We start from the raw sequence: 14,709 nt of genomic DNA on the forward strand, positions 1-14,709 counted from the left end.
GTGATTTGCTCTATTTTAATCTCTACCGTTATATCTGAACTATAAACTTCGATCTCAGTCCTTCTGTGAGGATTTGAGGATTTGTAAAACAGAAATATTCTGTGAAAAACAGTGACGTGATCTGTCCTCTACACTCTGAATCACAATAAGAAGAAAATCATCAATCGTCATCAGCTGCGCTCAAAGGATCTGTCCTTATGTTTTTGAAGTTTGGTTAGGAAAAACATAAATTAAAATGATTGTGACAGATGTGAAGCTTGAGGAGAATTCATACGTACATCAGATTTTTTCTTTCACAAGAAAGACCTGTGCATCCTTCATTTGTCTGAATCTCCAGGTTCTGTTAATTATGATAATTGAGCTGCGTATGAGTGACAGAAGCATCATGACGAACTATTGGCAGAGGTCAGAGGTCATCTCAGAGGTCACAGGTCAAGTTGAAGATGTGACAGTGCTTGACGGGTCTGAAAACACAATTTTACACCATAATTTAACATTTAGTAATTCCTTAGTTTTTAGATATTTCTGTGCCTTTATTGCTTCATGACTGGATTTTTTCACTCTTGAATATTATGAAAACGAAAGTGTTATTGATAATAAGAGGTAATTAGGACAAACTGAAATCACTCAGATCTCAATCATGCAACTGATCTATAAGAGCACAAAATCTCACAAACAAAACAATTTCAAAGTATAAGAGAAGGAAAAGACACAAATAATAATAATAATAATAATAATAAAACAATATAAGTGAGTCTGATAGAGACATTGATGGACTTTTTGTCTTGCTGTTTCTCTTGACTAATATTTTGACTTCTGACCTCTATAATTATTAAGAGTGGCAGATTAATTTAGATGATTTTATTTCAGATGTTTGTGTGACGATGTTGTTTCAGATCCTCCTTTGAGCAGCTGCAGTATCAGTTCAGTCACTGTGACTCTGACTGACGGAGGTTTTTGTACGACTCTTTATCACTGTGTGAACACTGGACCACTGTGATAACTCTGACAGTAATAATGTCCAGCATCTTCAGTCTGGACTCCACTGATGGTCAGAGTGAAATCTGTCCCACCTCGTGCTCCATTTCCACTGAATCGACTGGAAATGGTACCATATCGATCATTTACCCCAGTAATGATGAGTTTAGGAGCTTCTCCATGTTTCTGCTGATACCAAGCTAAACCCCAGCTATATATCCCAGGATCAGTTTTACACTCTATATTTGGCGTTTTGTCCTTCAGAAACAGTCACAGCTTCAGGCTGAGTCACAGTGATTCCTCTGGATGCTGTCGACAACAACATTAATGTGTTTAATCAGATGAAATGAACATTAAAGACTCAGAAATGACGAGCTTTCACGTCTGTTACCTGGAATAAAAGCTGCCAGAATCCAGATGAAGCTGCTGAAGAGATTCATGGTGTTTGTTGGGTTTGTACCGTGGTAAACAGCAGTGTGTTATAAAGTGTTTGAGTCTGAACGCTATAAACACTCGGAGCGCTGAAGCATGAGCCGATGCAAAGTGACTCTCTGAGCAAAAACCCTGCTGGAGTAAAACACACGTGAAAATGAGCACATGCAGATGAAACTGATCAGTTTTGAGGCTTTAAATGTGTTTTATTCTCATGATCCGAACAGACGAGTGTTTTCACTTCTGAACACGTTTATAAATCATTTCTTTTTCATTCAGTCTCTGGTTCAGACTACAGGTTTCTGATGAATCAAATGACAGAGTTGAATCTCTAAAAGAAACAAGTATTTCACTGTGAACTCCATGAGAGGTCAAAGGTCATTCCAGAGGTCACAGGTCATCAAAACTTATTAAAATGCTTTGAGAAATACATGATCATTTAGAAACTCACAGTTCAGATGTGTGATGATCAGTACAGAGTCTTTCTGATTATATTATTAATTCAGATTTAATAGTTTTCATGCATCAAGAGACATTTAGAGATGATGAGGCTGTTTCTGTGAAAGTCACTTCAGTCCAATAATCATTATTTAATGTTGAGAAGAGCTGCTGTTGAGTCTCATATCAGTGTGTGTGAGTGTCGTTCGTCTCTTTCTCTGCTGGAGTTTGTGTTCATTTGAGTGTGACGGAGGTTTTTGTACGACGCTTTCACTAGAATGAAGCACTGTGGTGCACTTTCGGTGGAGGAACTGAACTGGTGATCAGAAGTAAGTCTTTCTTAAATTATCTAAAAAATGTATGATATTTTAATTAAATAGTTTTATTTTATTTTTCAATTATTTGAGCAAACATTTGTTAACAAGATTATTCATTTATTAGATTTTTTTTTAATTTATTTTATAATTTTTTTTATTTTTTATTGCAATTGTCATTAATAATTATTGTCTATAATTAATGGTAAATTTAACAATTAAGGGTTTTTAAAGTCATGACACCCAAGTTTAATAATACAGACAAAATAAATATACTTGTGTAAGCGTCATCATCAGACAAAGAGAAATTTAGTTCATGAGCATTTTAAAAATAAATCATTTAAATTATTACGTTTAATGATGATTATGATTGTGTCTTAAAAAATGTATAATTTAAACTGCTGAAAATGATGATTGATTGTGAGTATCAAAATATGAAGAATATTTTAAAAAATATATAATTAATACTGAAATTATTATATAAATTTGTTTTCTAAATCATGAATAAATCAATGTATTAGTCAATTTTCATGTGGACAATTTTTTTTTTTTAAATAGATTGAGATTAAAATGTTCTGTAAATTCTGAAAAAATCAAATGAGTATATTTTTTCATTCATTTCATTATTTATTAAAAATGTTATGACGAATTTACATGAATTTACATGAATAATTTAACATCTTATTGCTAACATTTCGTTCATTTCATGTATTCACTGCAGTACTTTAAAATCTATTTAAATATTTCTTGATATATACATAATTTTGTCTGTAATTCTTGGTAAATTTAGCAATTAAGGGTTTTTTAAATGCATGAAACAAAAGTTTTATAATATGGACAAAATATAATTTTGTTGGCTTCATCAGACAAAAAGAAACAGTTGAAGAGCATTTTGAAAATTTGTCATTTTAGCTATTTAAAATATCAAATTTGAAACTGATGTTTAAATAGCAGAATATTTTCAAAATAAAACTGAAATTCAAAATTAATACTGAAATGATCATTTAAATTTGTTTTCTTATAACGACATCACAATATAATCATCGATTTACTTAGACAATGTTTTTAAAATAATTCTGGGGATCATTTTAAAATTTAACTTATATTTAAAGTCAAATCATCATTTCTGCAGTTGTTCATGTGTGTTTGTGTGTGTTTGTGCAGCTGGTCCCGCAGTGAAGCCCTCCGTGTCTCTGCTGCCGCCCTCTTCTCTGCAGATCTCTGGAGACTCAGCCGCACTGCTCTGCCTGCTCAGCTCTTACTCTCCACAGGGGGCGACGGTGAGCTGGACGCTGGACGGGTCAGAGGTCAGCGAGGGGGTTCAGACCAGCGCAGAGAGCGAGCGGGACGGACGCTACAGCCGCAGCAGCGTCCTGAGCCTCAGCAAAGCACGCTGGGAAGGCGCGGATCGCTTCGTCTGCAGAGTAAGACATGACGGAGCTGATCACGAGGCCTCGTTCCTCAAGAGCTCCCAGTGCTGATGTTTCTCCGGTCCAGACGAGCCGTATCTGAGCGTCCGGCAGGATTCACAGCAGTCACGTGATTTACAGCTCAATACTGAAGCAGTCTTTCAATGTGCTGCCATTGCTGTTCATTCAATAAAGCTTCTGAACGCGTTACATTTGTGTCCGACTGCATCATTTATCAGTGTGTCGTTCATTCAAAGTCCTGCACTAAAGTTTCAGCTGCTTTTGATTGATTGTAATAGTTGAGAACAGCTGCATTTAGCAGGAAATGTCAAATGAAGCTCTTGGGGTTTGAACATGGTCACTGGAGACGGAGCTGCTCTATTCTGAGAGGATCTCAATCACTAAACCTGCCAATGCAAATGTGATTTTCACCTCAAACTCACAGTTTCACTCTTTGATTGGTTCAACGCTCTCAACTGGAACACTTTCACTTCTGCTCATGAGAAATGAGTTATGAGTAATACATTTATAAACAGCTTTAGATGAAGGAGCTGCTTGAAAAACATCTGCATGTTACTGATACACCATGACTTTAGTGTAGTTTAATGTACAAAAACAAAACAACATATGACACCATTATTGTTAGTTTGATTTCATATCAATTTACACACTCTGTTTTCTCTGAATCTGAGCATATCTGAGTCAAACCCGTCTGTCACAGGACAGATCACAGTCTAATAGAGCTGATTTCAGTCATAAGTCAGTTTTGAGCACATGTGTAGTTCCTGTGTTTGTCCTCTGTGTGTCAGTAGTGTGTGAAAGTGTGTGAAAGTGTGTGAGCAGCTGCAGTATCAGTTCAGTCACTGTGACTCTGACTGACGGAGGTTTTTGTACGACTCTTTATCACTGTGTGAACACATAATCACCATTACAAACACCAAGCCAATTAGTTATGCAGTGTACACTCTGACAGTAATAATGTCCAGCATCTTCAGTCTGGACTCCACTGATGGTCAGAGTGAAATCACTGTTAGATCCACTGCCACTGAATCTAGTTGGAGTTCCTGACTGACGGCGGTTTGCATAATAAATCAGGAGTTTAGGAGCTTCTCCAGATTTCTGTAAGTACCAGGCTAAACCTTCCTCCCCACCACTCCATCTGTACACATTACTGCTGGTTTTACAGTTGATGTTCACAGTTTGTCCTGGTTGAGCTGCTGTCATTGAGGGACTCTGAGTGACGGTGATCTGTCCTCTACACTCTGAAACACACAACAAGAAGAAAATCAGCAGAAGACATTAATGATCTTTACCAGAACAAGTTCATGTACTGTAGTAAATGTAGTAAATGCAGTAAAGTGAGTGTCACCGTTGAGCAGCAGCAGCAGAGAGCAGATGATCAGAGCGTGTGTCCTCATCTTTACTGGGAATGAGTGAAACTGAAGGACAGTGATGTTGGATTTACAGTCGGACTGACAGACGCTCTGATATTGAGCTCCAATCACAGGGGTGGGACACAAATTCAAAGCGTTTCCTCTCAAATGTGTCTCAGACACTGACAGCAGAGCAGAAATGTTAAGAAATTAAATTTCCCTCATCAAACACTGCTGCAGCAAACTGGATGTTTAGAAATAATTGTGACATTTTTGTCTTTATTTTGACTCTCACAATTACATTTTTTATTTTAAAGCCACTTTCATTTCATAAATAAACTTCACTCAATGGAGCATGAAAACACCTGCAGATACATGATGAAACGAGAACATGCGGATAAATTATGAACCTCACAGATAAAAGAATATATAAATGTATTTTTTTTTTGAGGTGCACATGCATGACAAACACATTTATAGTTATTTTGAGTGTTTCTGGTGTCACAGGAGCATCAAACTTTGAGACAGTTGAGTTTGACTAACAGAGAGACGAGGTTTGTTCATATTCATTAGTTTACATCTGAAACATAAATTCAGTTAAAAGTTTAAAATAAATTCTTATCTTGCTCATCAGTTAAAACTTGGTGTCAGTATGTTAAATAAAACACAAAATATATGCTTAAATAAATACATGTGTAGTTAAGTCCATAAATAATGCATTTATATTTTTAATTTATAGAGTTATGCATAAATAATTGCATAAATATGAATGCATGCATACATAAACAAATAAAGTAATTATTCCAGAGGCTTAGATATGTATCCTTCTTATTTTTCAGTGCAGATATAAACTGTTTTCTGTGAATGAACAAGATTTCAGATTCATTAGTGAAATAACGAGAAGAAGAATAAAGTGCAGTAAACAGTGAAACTATTCACACTACAGACCAGTGTGTTTATAATGAAGACAATACATTAAAATAATACAGCAGTTTGCAATATCAAGCAGCACAATGAGCTGTTTTATACATCTGAAAATAAGTGTAAGCGGATCAAACCGGAAGACACACACTGAATTTAAAAATGATGTTAAACATAAGGTGGTGTCATAGAGGCCCATTCGACCGCTCCGGACACATCGACACAACGGTCAACATGACGCTGTTCATCACTCACACTTACAAATCAATGACTTTCATCAAAAATGTCACAGCATTGTGCAGCATATAAACTACTGAGCTTTAAACTCCAGACGGACAGAGGAAAACCTTTCAGAGGTGAGGATGTGCTGGTTTGTGTTTTTGTATAACTCAATATGTAAAATCACATTAATGATCAACTAAATGCTGTGAAAATAGCAGCTAATGTCTATTGCATATATAGATATTCATATGTGAATGAGGTTATGAAGGGAATGAGGCAGTAGAGGGCGATACTGATTATTCCTTAAATATCTGCCACACATCTTCCTCTTGGAGCTCGTGGACATGCTGGAAATCACTAGAATGAGAGTTGAGGTCTGGACTGTGTTCTGATAGAGGACTGTGTGTGTTCATCAAGTGGAAGTTGATTTGATTGTTTTGCTGCTTGAGGTTTCTGCAACTATTTATGAGTGTTTGATGTTTTTATACTTGTGATTTATGTCAGTATTGTTGTTCTTTTGTACAATAACCACACCTTGATCCACATGTTGATCCATATCTCAAATAAAAGCAACTAATGGAACTTTGTGTTTTATAATCGATGCCCCACAGTGATTTTACTATTTAACTAGTTCTCATGAAACTTTATTACAGAGGTTGCAGATGCAGTCAGGAGTTCACTTGCTCTCCAGTGTTCACGGACCAGATCTGACTGATCCAATATGGTGGACGACTCACATGTAGATCTCAATCATGTCACTGATCTATAAGAGCACAAAATCTCAAGGCAGATATACATTTTCCTCAACATTTTTAGTCTAAAGAGGGTATGAATATGAGGAAATTTAACAGTGACACTGATGGACTTTGTCTAGTTGTTTCTCTCAGCTAATGCTATGATTTCTGACCTCAATAATTTATAAAAAGATTAATTTTGATGATTTTATTTCAGATGTTTGTGTGACGATGTTGTTTCAGATCCTCCTTTGAGCAGCTGCAGTATCAGTTCAGTCACTGTGACTCTGACTGACGGAGGTTTTTGTACGACTCTTTATCACTGTGTGAACACATATTGACTGTTGATGTAGTGATAACTCTGACAGTAATAATGTCCAGCATCTTCAGTCTGGACTCCACTGATGGTCAGAGTGAAATCACTGTTAGATCCACTGCCACTGAATCTAGATGGAGTTCCTGACTGGAGGAGGTTTGTTGCATAAATCAGGAGTTTAGGAGCTTCTCCAGGTTTCTGTAAGTACCAGCTAAAACAATGTTTGCCATCACACCAGGAGACTGGATCTCTGCTAGTTTTACAAGTCACAGTGACTGATTGTCCAGTTTGAGAGAGCAGCTCTGAGGGAGTTTGAGTCACTGTCACCTGACCAACAGATTCTGACAAGAGAGAAAGATTAGAAATCACAAACACTTTTACAACCATATATCTTCACAACACATAAAAATAACAAGTAAATAATGTCTGTAATCTTTACTGACACAAACCTCGACATAATACTGCCAGCGTCCAGATCAATATGGTGCTGAAAGTCATTTTTGTTGGTTGTAGGTTCAGTTCTAGTGAAAAACAGTTGTTGATCATGTTTGATGTTTGACAGAGTTATAAACACATGCAGAGCACTGAAGCGTGTGTCGCTCATGTAAAACACTCTCTCTATGCAAACGCTTCAGGAGATTGTGGGCAAGTTTAAGCTGGTTTAATATTCTGTTTCATTCAGACTTCAGAAACATGTTAATAATCCAGAGCCCCTTTTTTTTTCAGAAAATCTGCACAAATTTAATTGTGAATTTGCTGCTGTACAACAGTTCAATAAAAAAGAAGCTTAAAATTTAGACACAATATTAACAGTTACTTGGTCTGTTTTTGTACGGCCAACTGAAATATTTGCAAAAAAAACACAGTGTGACTCACAATAGTTCCTGAATGAAATATTGTTTTGAATTAATCATTTGAGTGAATGAATCAATTATTCACCCATGAAGACTGTTCCTTGTTTCCAAAGACATAATAGGTGCTTCTCAATACTAAAAATTGATGCTTCCTCATTTCCTCACTCCTCCATCCTCCAGCCCGTGACCCGGAAACCGATCGAACACCTCAAGGAGGCGAGGAATGAGGAGCGAGGAACCTTCCTGAGGAGTCATGAGTGAAGATACACAGGTGTATCCTTCCCTCGCATCCTGAGGGGGTGGAGCTAAGATGCGAGGAAAAGAAGTGAGAGGAGGAAATGAGGATGCAAAAATAATAAATGAGAAGAACCCTATGGCTGTGTCCCAATTCAGAGGCTGCATCCTTCAAAGGCCACATTCAGAGGTGGCCTTGTGGCTTGTGCGACTGTGCGACGAAGGCTCCTTCAAATGCGTCCTTCATTTCCTGTGAAATGAAATATACAAAGATGCTCTGCGTCTGAAATCGAATACTACCCTATATAGTAGGTGAAAAACAGTACACCAACATGTTATGTCCGAATACATAGTATTTGAAAAACTCTAGGTGAAAAGTCTCCGGATGACCTACTACTTCCAGCGAGATTCTGCGGTGTGCATTCGATGGACACTTTACTATCCCATGAGGCCACGGGAAAGGATTTATGAATGGAGGTGAAGTGACGCAACTGATGCTGGTAGGTCACATGATAATGACAACATGGCGAATGTAGTACTTCTGGATTAAATTAATACTACACATATAAAACATACTTTTTGAATGATCGCAAAATAAGTTTAAATTCAAATGTAGTGTAAGGCCCGCCCAATCGGCCCGATGGCGGTTTTCCACCGGGAGGGGAAGGTTTCTTGCGCATTCGGTCTTTTCAGTGTGGCAATCCAAGTAAACTTTTATCTGACTCCATTTTATTATGACCTTGAATTTAGTCTAGAATGTCAATTGATTATTGGTCATTTGTATAACAATTTAGCTATACATTTGATTACTCTATTTAACTCTTTACTCTTTTTTGTACTCAGATTCCTATAACGCTTTGAGTCTCGCACCGGCCGGGCAAATGATCTCATACGCACAATCTCGTCAGTCTTGGTCATTAGACAGAGGCGATGACTAATATTCTAGAGGCCGTACCCACTTTGCTCATTCTAGAATACGTTTATTTAGTCCCCATAGATCTGAACACACCGAATTAAGGTAAGATTACTTTTAACTAGGGGCTATGACCATTACCATAAAATCAGGCTGACCAATTTAGCTTCCTCTAGTGGTAACTTTACATAATCACGCAGTGGTTTACCCACAGACACTTAGAATAATCTCACCATAACCAGAGGTTGAGGCCCATCCTGTTTAGATTGATCTAGCAACACTCTGTTGCTCTAAAAGGAAAAAACCCATTATTAGCCTACACAGTCTAAGTATACTTAACTAATGCCAATGTGCTAGTCGGAGCTCTAAAATATCAGCTGGTGTGCCCCACTGCTCCACCTAAACTGTACTTTAGTCCGTTACTAACCTGAGCGTAGATTTGTGGGGTTATGGACTTAACGTAATCTACTGGAGTCAATAATTTCAGAGTAAGTCAGAATAAAGTCAAATGTGACAATTTATTAGTCAGGTAAATGTATCATGCCAATTACATAATCATCTCAAAGATGATCAATACAAACATCAAATGCTCAGAAACAGAGTAAAAGATGAATACCTGACATTAGAAAAATGCACATTGCAATGTGGGTTCATCTGCACAGGATCGAGCCCTGAGCCTCCTGCAACATCTCTTTAAATACCCAGACCAAGACAGAAACTTCTTTCAAATGGAAACATGACTTCACAATGGTAATTTGCATTAATCAGGGTCCCAGACTGAGTAGTTTACACCTTTTAGGGACACACCCATTACAGAGAGCAAAATATCTCTAAAGTCTTTAAACCTTTATTACTTTCTGGTTTACTTCTATGGGAATGAGACCCTTGTACCAGTCGCACTGAGACATTTCAAATGATACCAAACATGTATAGTATTGTATGATAACTGTTCACATTGAACCATATAGATTTTGGGTGAATTTCAGGTCATCTCCGTATGTAGAGAGAAGAGATGGGGGAAGAGGGGGTGAAGGAAGGGAAATGTAGATTAAGGCATTGCTGAGGTGTGATCGACTCAGTGTGATTGCGTCTCGAATGGGGACGCTAATTTTGCAAGAGAGAGTTCAAATGTTAATTTCCTTTGTTTTCTCAAAGAGTGGCCCTTTCTTGGTCCAGGCACTCTGGCATCAGTCTTACAGGAGCAGGAAAACACCTGCAGATACATGATGAAAAAACAAGAACATGTGGCCAAATTATGAACCTCATAGATAAAAGAATATATAAATGTATTTTTTTTGAGGTGCACATGCATGACAAACACATTTATAGTTATTTTGAGTGTTTCTCCCAGCCAGTACAGATATGTGGGGCCCAGATGGGTGTCACCTGGGCTGCCTAACTGGGGCCCAGCCGATTTTGTCCACGGTTTCCAAGGCCCCACATGGGTTAGTCCAGATGAACTGAACACTGCTCAGTGTGCACACTACAGGCTGTTAAATGTAACACAGAAACATGCTGGAGTTAATGAGATAATTAGGTGATAACGAGCATAATCACTGAAGGACAGAGAAACAACAAGAACTACGACTTCAGCCACAGCCTTCGATGAAATCAACTGAAGATAAAAGACATTAAATCACTGAAGATCTGATTAAACATCTCCACAAACAGCATTACCAGCTTCACTTATTACTAACCAGACTGACTTTATTTCTGACATACATCTACAAAAGTTGTTATTGAGGTTTCCAGAGGCCCAGACAAAATCGGCTGGGCCCCAGTTAGGCAGCCCAGGTGACACCCATCTGGGCCCCACCATGCTGTGTTGGCTGGGCTGGTGTCACAGGATCATCAAACTTTGAGACAGTTGAGTTTGACTAACAGAGAGATGAGGTTTGTTCATATTCATTAGTTTACATCTGAAACATAAATTCAGTTAAAAGTGTAAAATAAATTCTTATCTTGATTATCAGTTAAAACCTGGTGTCAGTAAGTTAAATAAAACACAAAATACATGCTTAAATAAATAGTTTAGTCCATAAATAATGCATTTATATTTTTAATTTATAGAGTTATGCATAAATAATTGCATAAATATGAATGCTTGCATACATAAACAAATAAAGTAATTGTTCCAGAGGCTTAGATATGTATCCTTCTTATTTTTCAGTGCAGATATAGACTGTTTTCTGTGAATGAACAAGATTTCAGATTCATTAGTGAAATAACGAGAAGAATAATAAAGTGCAGTAAACAGTGAAACTATTAAACACTACAGACCAGTGTGTTTATAATGAAGACAATACATTAAAATAATACAGCAGTTTGCAATATCAAGCAGCACAATGAGCTGTTTTATACATCTGAAAATAAGTGTAAGCGGATCATACCGGAAGACACACACTGAATTTAAAAATGAACAAGATTTCAGATTCATTAATGAAATAACGAGAAGAATAATAAAGTGCAGTAAACAGTGAAACTATTCACACTACAGACCAGTGTGTTTATAATGAAGACAATACATTAAAATAATATGTCAGTTTGCAATATCAAGCAGCACAATGAGCTGTTTTATACATCTAAAAATAAGTGTAAGCGGATCATACCGGAAGACACACACTGAATTTCAAAATGATGTTAAACATAAGGTGGTGTCATAGAGGCCCATTCGACCGCTCCGGACACATCGACACAACGGTCAACATGACGCTGTTCATCACTCACACTTACAAATCAATGACTTTCATCAAAAATATCACAGCATTCTGCAGCACATAAACCACTGAGCTTTAAACTCCAGACGGACAGAGGAAAACCTTTCAGAGGTGAGGATGTGCTGGTTTGTGTTTTTGTATAACTCAATATGTAAAATCACATTAATGATCAACTAAATGCTGTGAAAATAGCAGCTAATGTCTATTGCATATATAGATATTCATATGTGAATGAGGTTATGAAGGGAATGAGGCAGTAGAGGGCGATACTGATTATTCCTTAAATATCTGCCACACATCTTCCTCTTGGAGCTCGTGGACATGCTGGAAATCACTAGAATGAGAGTTGAGGTCTGGACTGTGTTCTGATAGAGGACTGTGTGTGTTCATCAAGTGGAAGTTGATTTGATTGTTTTGCTGCTTGATGTTTCTGCAACTATTTATGAGTGTTTGATGTTTTTATACTTGTGATTTATGTCAGTATTGTTGTTCTTTTGTATAATAACCACACCTTGATCCACATGTTGATCCATTTCTCAAATAAAAGCAACTAATGGAACTTTGTGTTTTATAATCGATGCCCCACAGTGATTTTACTATTTAACTAGTTCTCATGAAACTTTATTACAGAGGTTGCAGATGCAGTCAGGAGTTCACTTGCTCTCCAGTGTTCACGGACCAGATCTGACTGATCCAATATGGTGGACGACTCACATGTAGATCTCAATCATGTCACTGATCTATAAGAGCACAAAATCTCAAGGCAGATATACATTTTCCACAACATTTTTAGTCTGCCTAAAGAGGGTATGAATATGAGGAAATTTAACAGTGACACTGATGGACTTTGTCTGTTTCTCTCAGCTAATGCTTTGATTTCTGACCTCAATAATTTATAAAAAAGCTTAATTTAGATGATTTTATTTCAGATGTTTGTGTGACGATGTTGTTTCAGATCCTCCTTTGAGCAGCTGCAGTATCAGTTCAGTCACTGTGACTCTGACTGACGGAGGTTTTTGTACGACTCTTTATCACTGTGTGAACACATATTTACTGTTGATGTCGTGTCTACTCATGACAGTAATAATGTCCAGCATCTTCAGTCTGGACTCCACTGATGGTCAGAGTGAAATCTCTGTTAGATCCACTGCCACTGAATCTAGATGGAGTTCCTGACTGGAGGGTAGCTTGCACTAATAAATCAGGAGTTTAGGAGCTTCTCCAGGTTTCTGTAAGTACCAGCTCAAGATGTATCCTGAATCTATGTACACAGGCCACATCTGAGCTGGTTTTACAGTTGATGTTCACAGTTTGTCCTGGTTGAGCTGCTGTCATTGAGGGACTCTGAGTGACGGTGATCTGTCCTCTACACTCTGAAACACACAACAAGAAGAAAATCAACTCAAAACTTTGACAATATACTTGAAGAAATGAATTGATATCAAACTTGTGCTCCACAAACCTTGAGCAAACGCTGTGAGAGTCCAGATGAAGATGATGATGAAGGTCATGTTGATGAAGATTGTTGTGTGTGTCAGTGATGAAGTGTTAAACTCACAGCACTATAAACACTCTCAGAGCACTGAAGCATCTGATCAATATGCAAATGAACTAATTCTGTATTTAAATGAGGCTCTAAATGAAGGTTCAGGAGGAGCTCGTTCATCTCATCCTGTCAATCACAACATCAAATATAATTGTGAACATTAAAAACTTAGCTGAATATTAACAAATAATGATGTGCATTAAAAATCAATTTATAATAAATACTGCAACATTATGGTCAATTTTGATTTCATGGTGATTTTAAACACAGAGAGGTGAATTATGTATTTTTCTTTCTCTATATCAGAGCCGCAGCCATGGATGGAATGGCTTTTGTTGGACTGAAGATTGTTGTCAGCAGACGGTGGTCTGTAAGCGTTGTAAACTTTCACCTGTACAGATATTGGTAGAAATTCAGTACTTTCTTGAGTAATTTCTTGCTAACACTGATGCAAGGTTAGGGATAAATTGACTGTAATAGTTTACAATTCCCAGAAATGAATTAAGTTGACTGACGTCCTTCGGTGCAGACGCATCCACGATTGTCCTGACCTTTTCTGGTGTCTTATGAAGACCCTGAGCATGAATGATGTGCCCCAAATACTGCAGCAAATCTTTAAAGAATTCACATTTCTCGTGTTGGACACACAGCCCAAACTCATCCAGATGACTGAGGACTGCGTCTACATTCTTGAGATGTCACTAGATAGCAATGAACATTGTAAAATCTGATCCATGGCCCTTTGAAAAATTGCAGGAGCCGAAGCAATACCAAATGGTAATTGATTGTAACAGAAGAGCCTCTTTGACGTGGAGATAGTGAGGCATTTGTGTGAATCTTCTGTCAAGGGCACTTGTAAGTATGCACTGGAGAGGTTCAGTTTGGTGAAGCGTTGACCCTCTGCTAATGATGTGAATAAATCCTCTATTTGTGGAATCGGGTAACGTTCAACACAAAGGCCCGGATTCACTGTTACCTTCAAGTCTCCACAAATCCTCACATCCCCTTTCCTTTAACATCTGGCTCGATCGGCGTGATCCATTCACTTCAGTGGAGATGACCTGTTGACTGCGGTTATGAGACCTAAATCTTTCTGCAATCACGATCAGGTAGTATCAGTATCAGTCACTGTGACTCTGACTGACGGAGGTTTTTGTACGACTCTTTATCACTGTGTGAACACCCTTTTACTGTTGATATAGTGGAAACTCTGACAGTAATAATGTCCAGCATCTTCAGTCTGGACTCCACTGATGGTCAGAGTGAAATCACTGTTAGATCCACTGCCACTGAATCTAGATGGAGTTC

At 37.6% G+C, this 14,709-nt stretch overlaps 2 long non-coding RNA genes and 2 gene segments (V, D, J or C); 1 reads left to right on the forward strand and 3 right to left on the reverse strand.

Annotated features, from left to right (window-relative positions):
* Nucleotides 1-1,215: 1,215 nt before the first annotated feature.
* On the reverse strand, nt 1,216-1,980 carry LOC125257895. Its single transcript, XR_007182470.1, has 3 exons — nt 1,862-1,980; nt 1,370-1,545; nt 1,216-1,287 (listed from the first exon to the last, which is right to left on the reverse strand). It is a non-coding gene; the product is annotated as an uncharacterized LOC125257895 (long non-coding RNA).
* A 47-nt stretch (nt 1,981-2,027) lies between these two features.
* Nucleotides 2,028-3,781, forward strand: LOC125257889. Its single transcript, XR_007182465.1, has 2 exons — nt 2,028-2,177; nt 3,327-3,781. It is a non-coding gene; the product is annotated as an uncharacterized LOC125257889 (long non-coding RNA).
* Nucleotides 3,782-3,998: 217 nt separating this feature from the next.
* LOC125257846 lies at nt 3,999-5,351 on the reverse strand. The segment is given in 2 exon segments: nt 3,999-4,833; nt 4,941-5,351. Coding segments are annotated over 2 exon segments (408 nt in total).
* Nucleotides 5,352-7,121: 1,770 nt separating this feature from the next.
* LOC125257837 lies at nt 7,122-7,735 on the reverse strand. The segment is given in 2 exon segments: nt 7,122-7,478; nt 7,587-7,735. Coding segments are annotated over 2 exon segments (435 nt in total).
* Nucleotides 7,736-14,709: the final 6,974 nt, after the last annotated feature.

Source organism: Megalobrama amblycephala, linkage group LG22 (assembly GCF_018812025.1).
Source record: "Megalobrama amblycephala isolate DHTTF-2021 linkage group LG22, ASM1881202v1, whole genome shotgun sequence".
NCBI lineage: Eukaryota > Metazoa > Chordata > Actinopteri > Cypriniformes > Xenocyprididae > Megalobrama > Megalobrama amblycephala.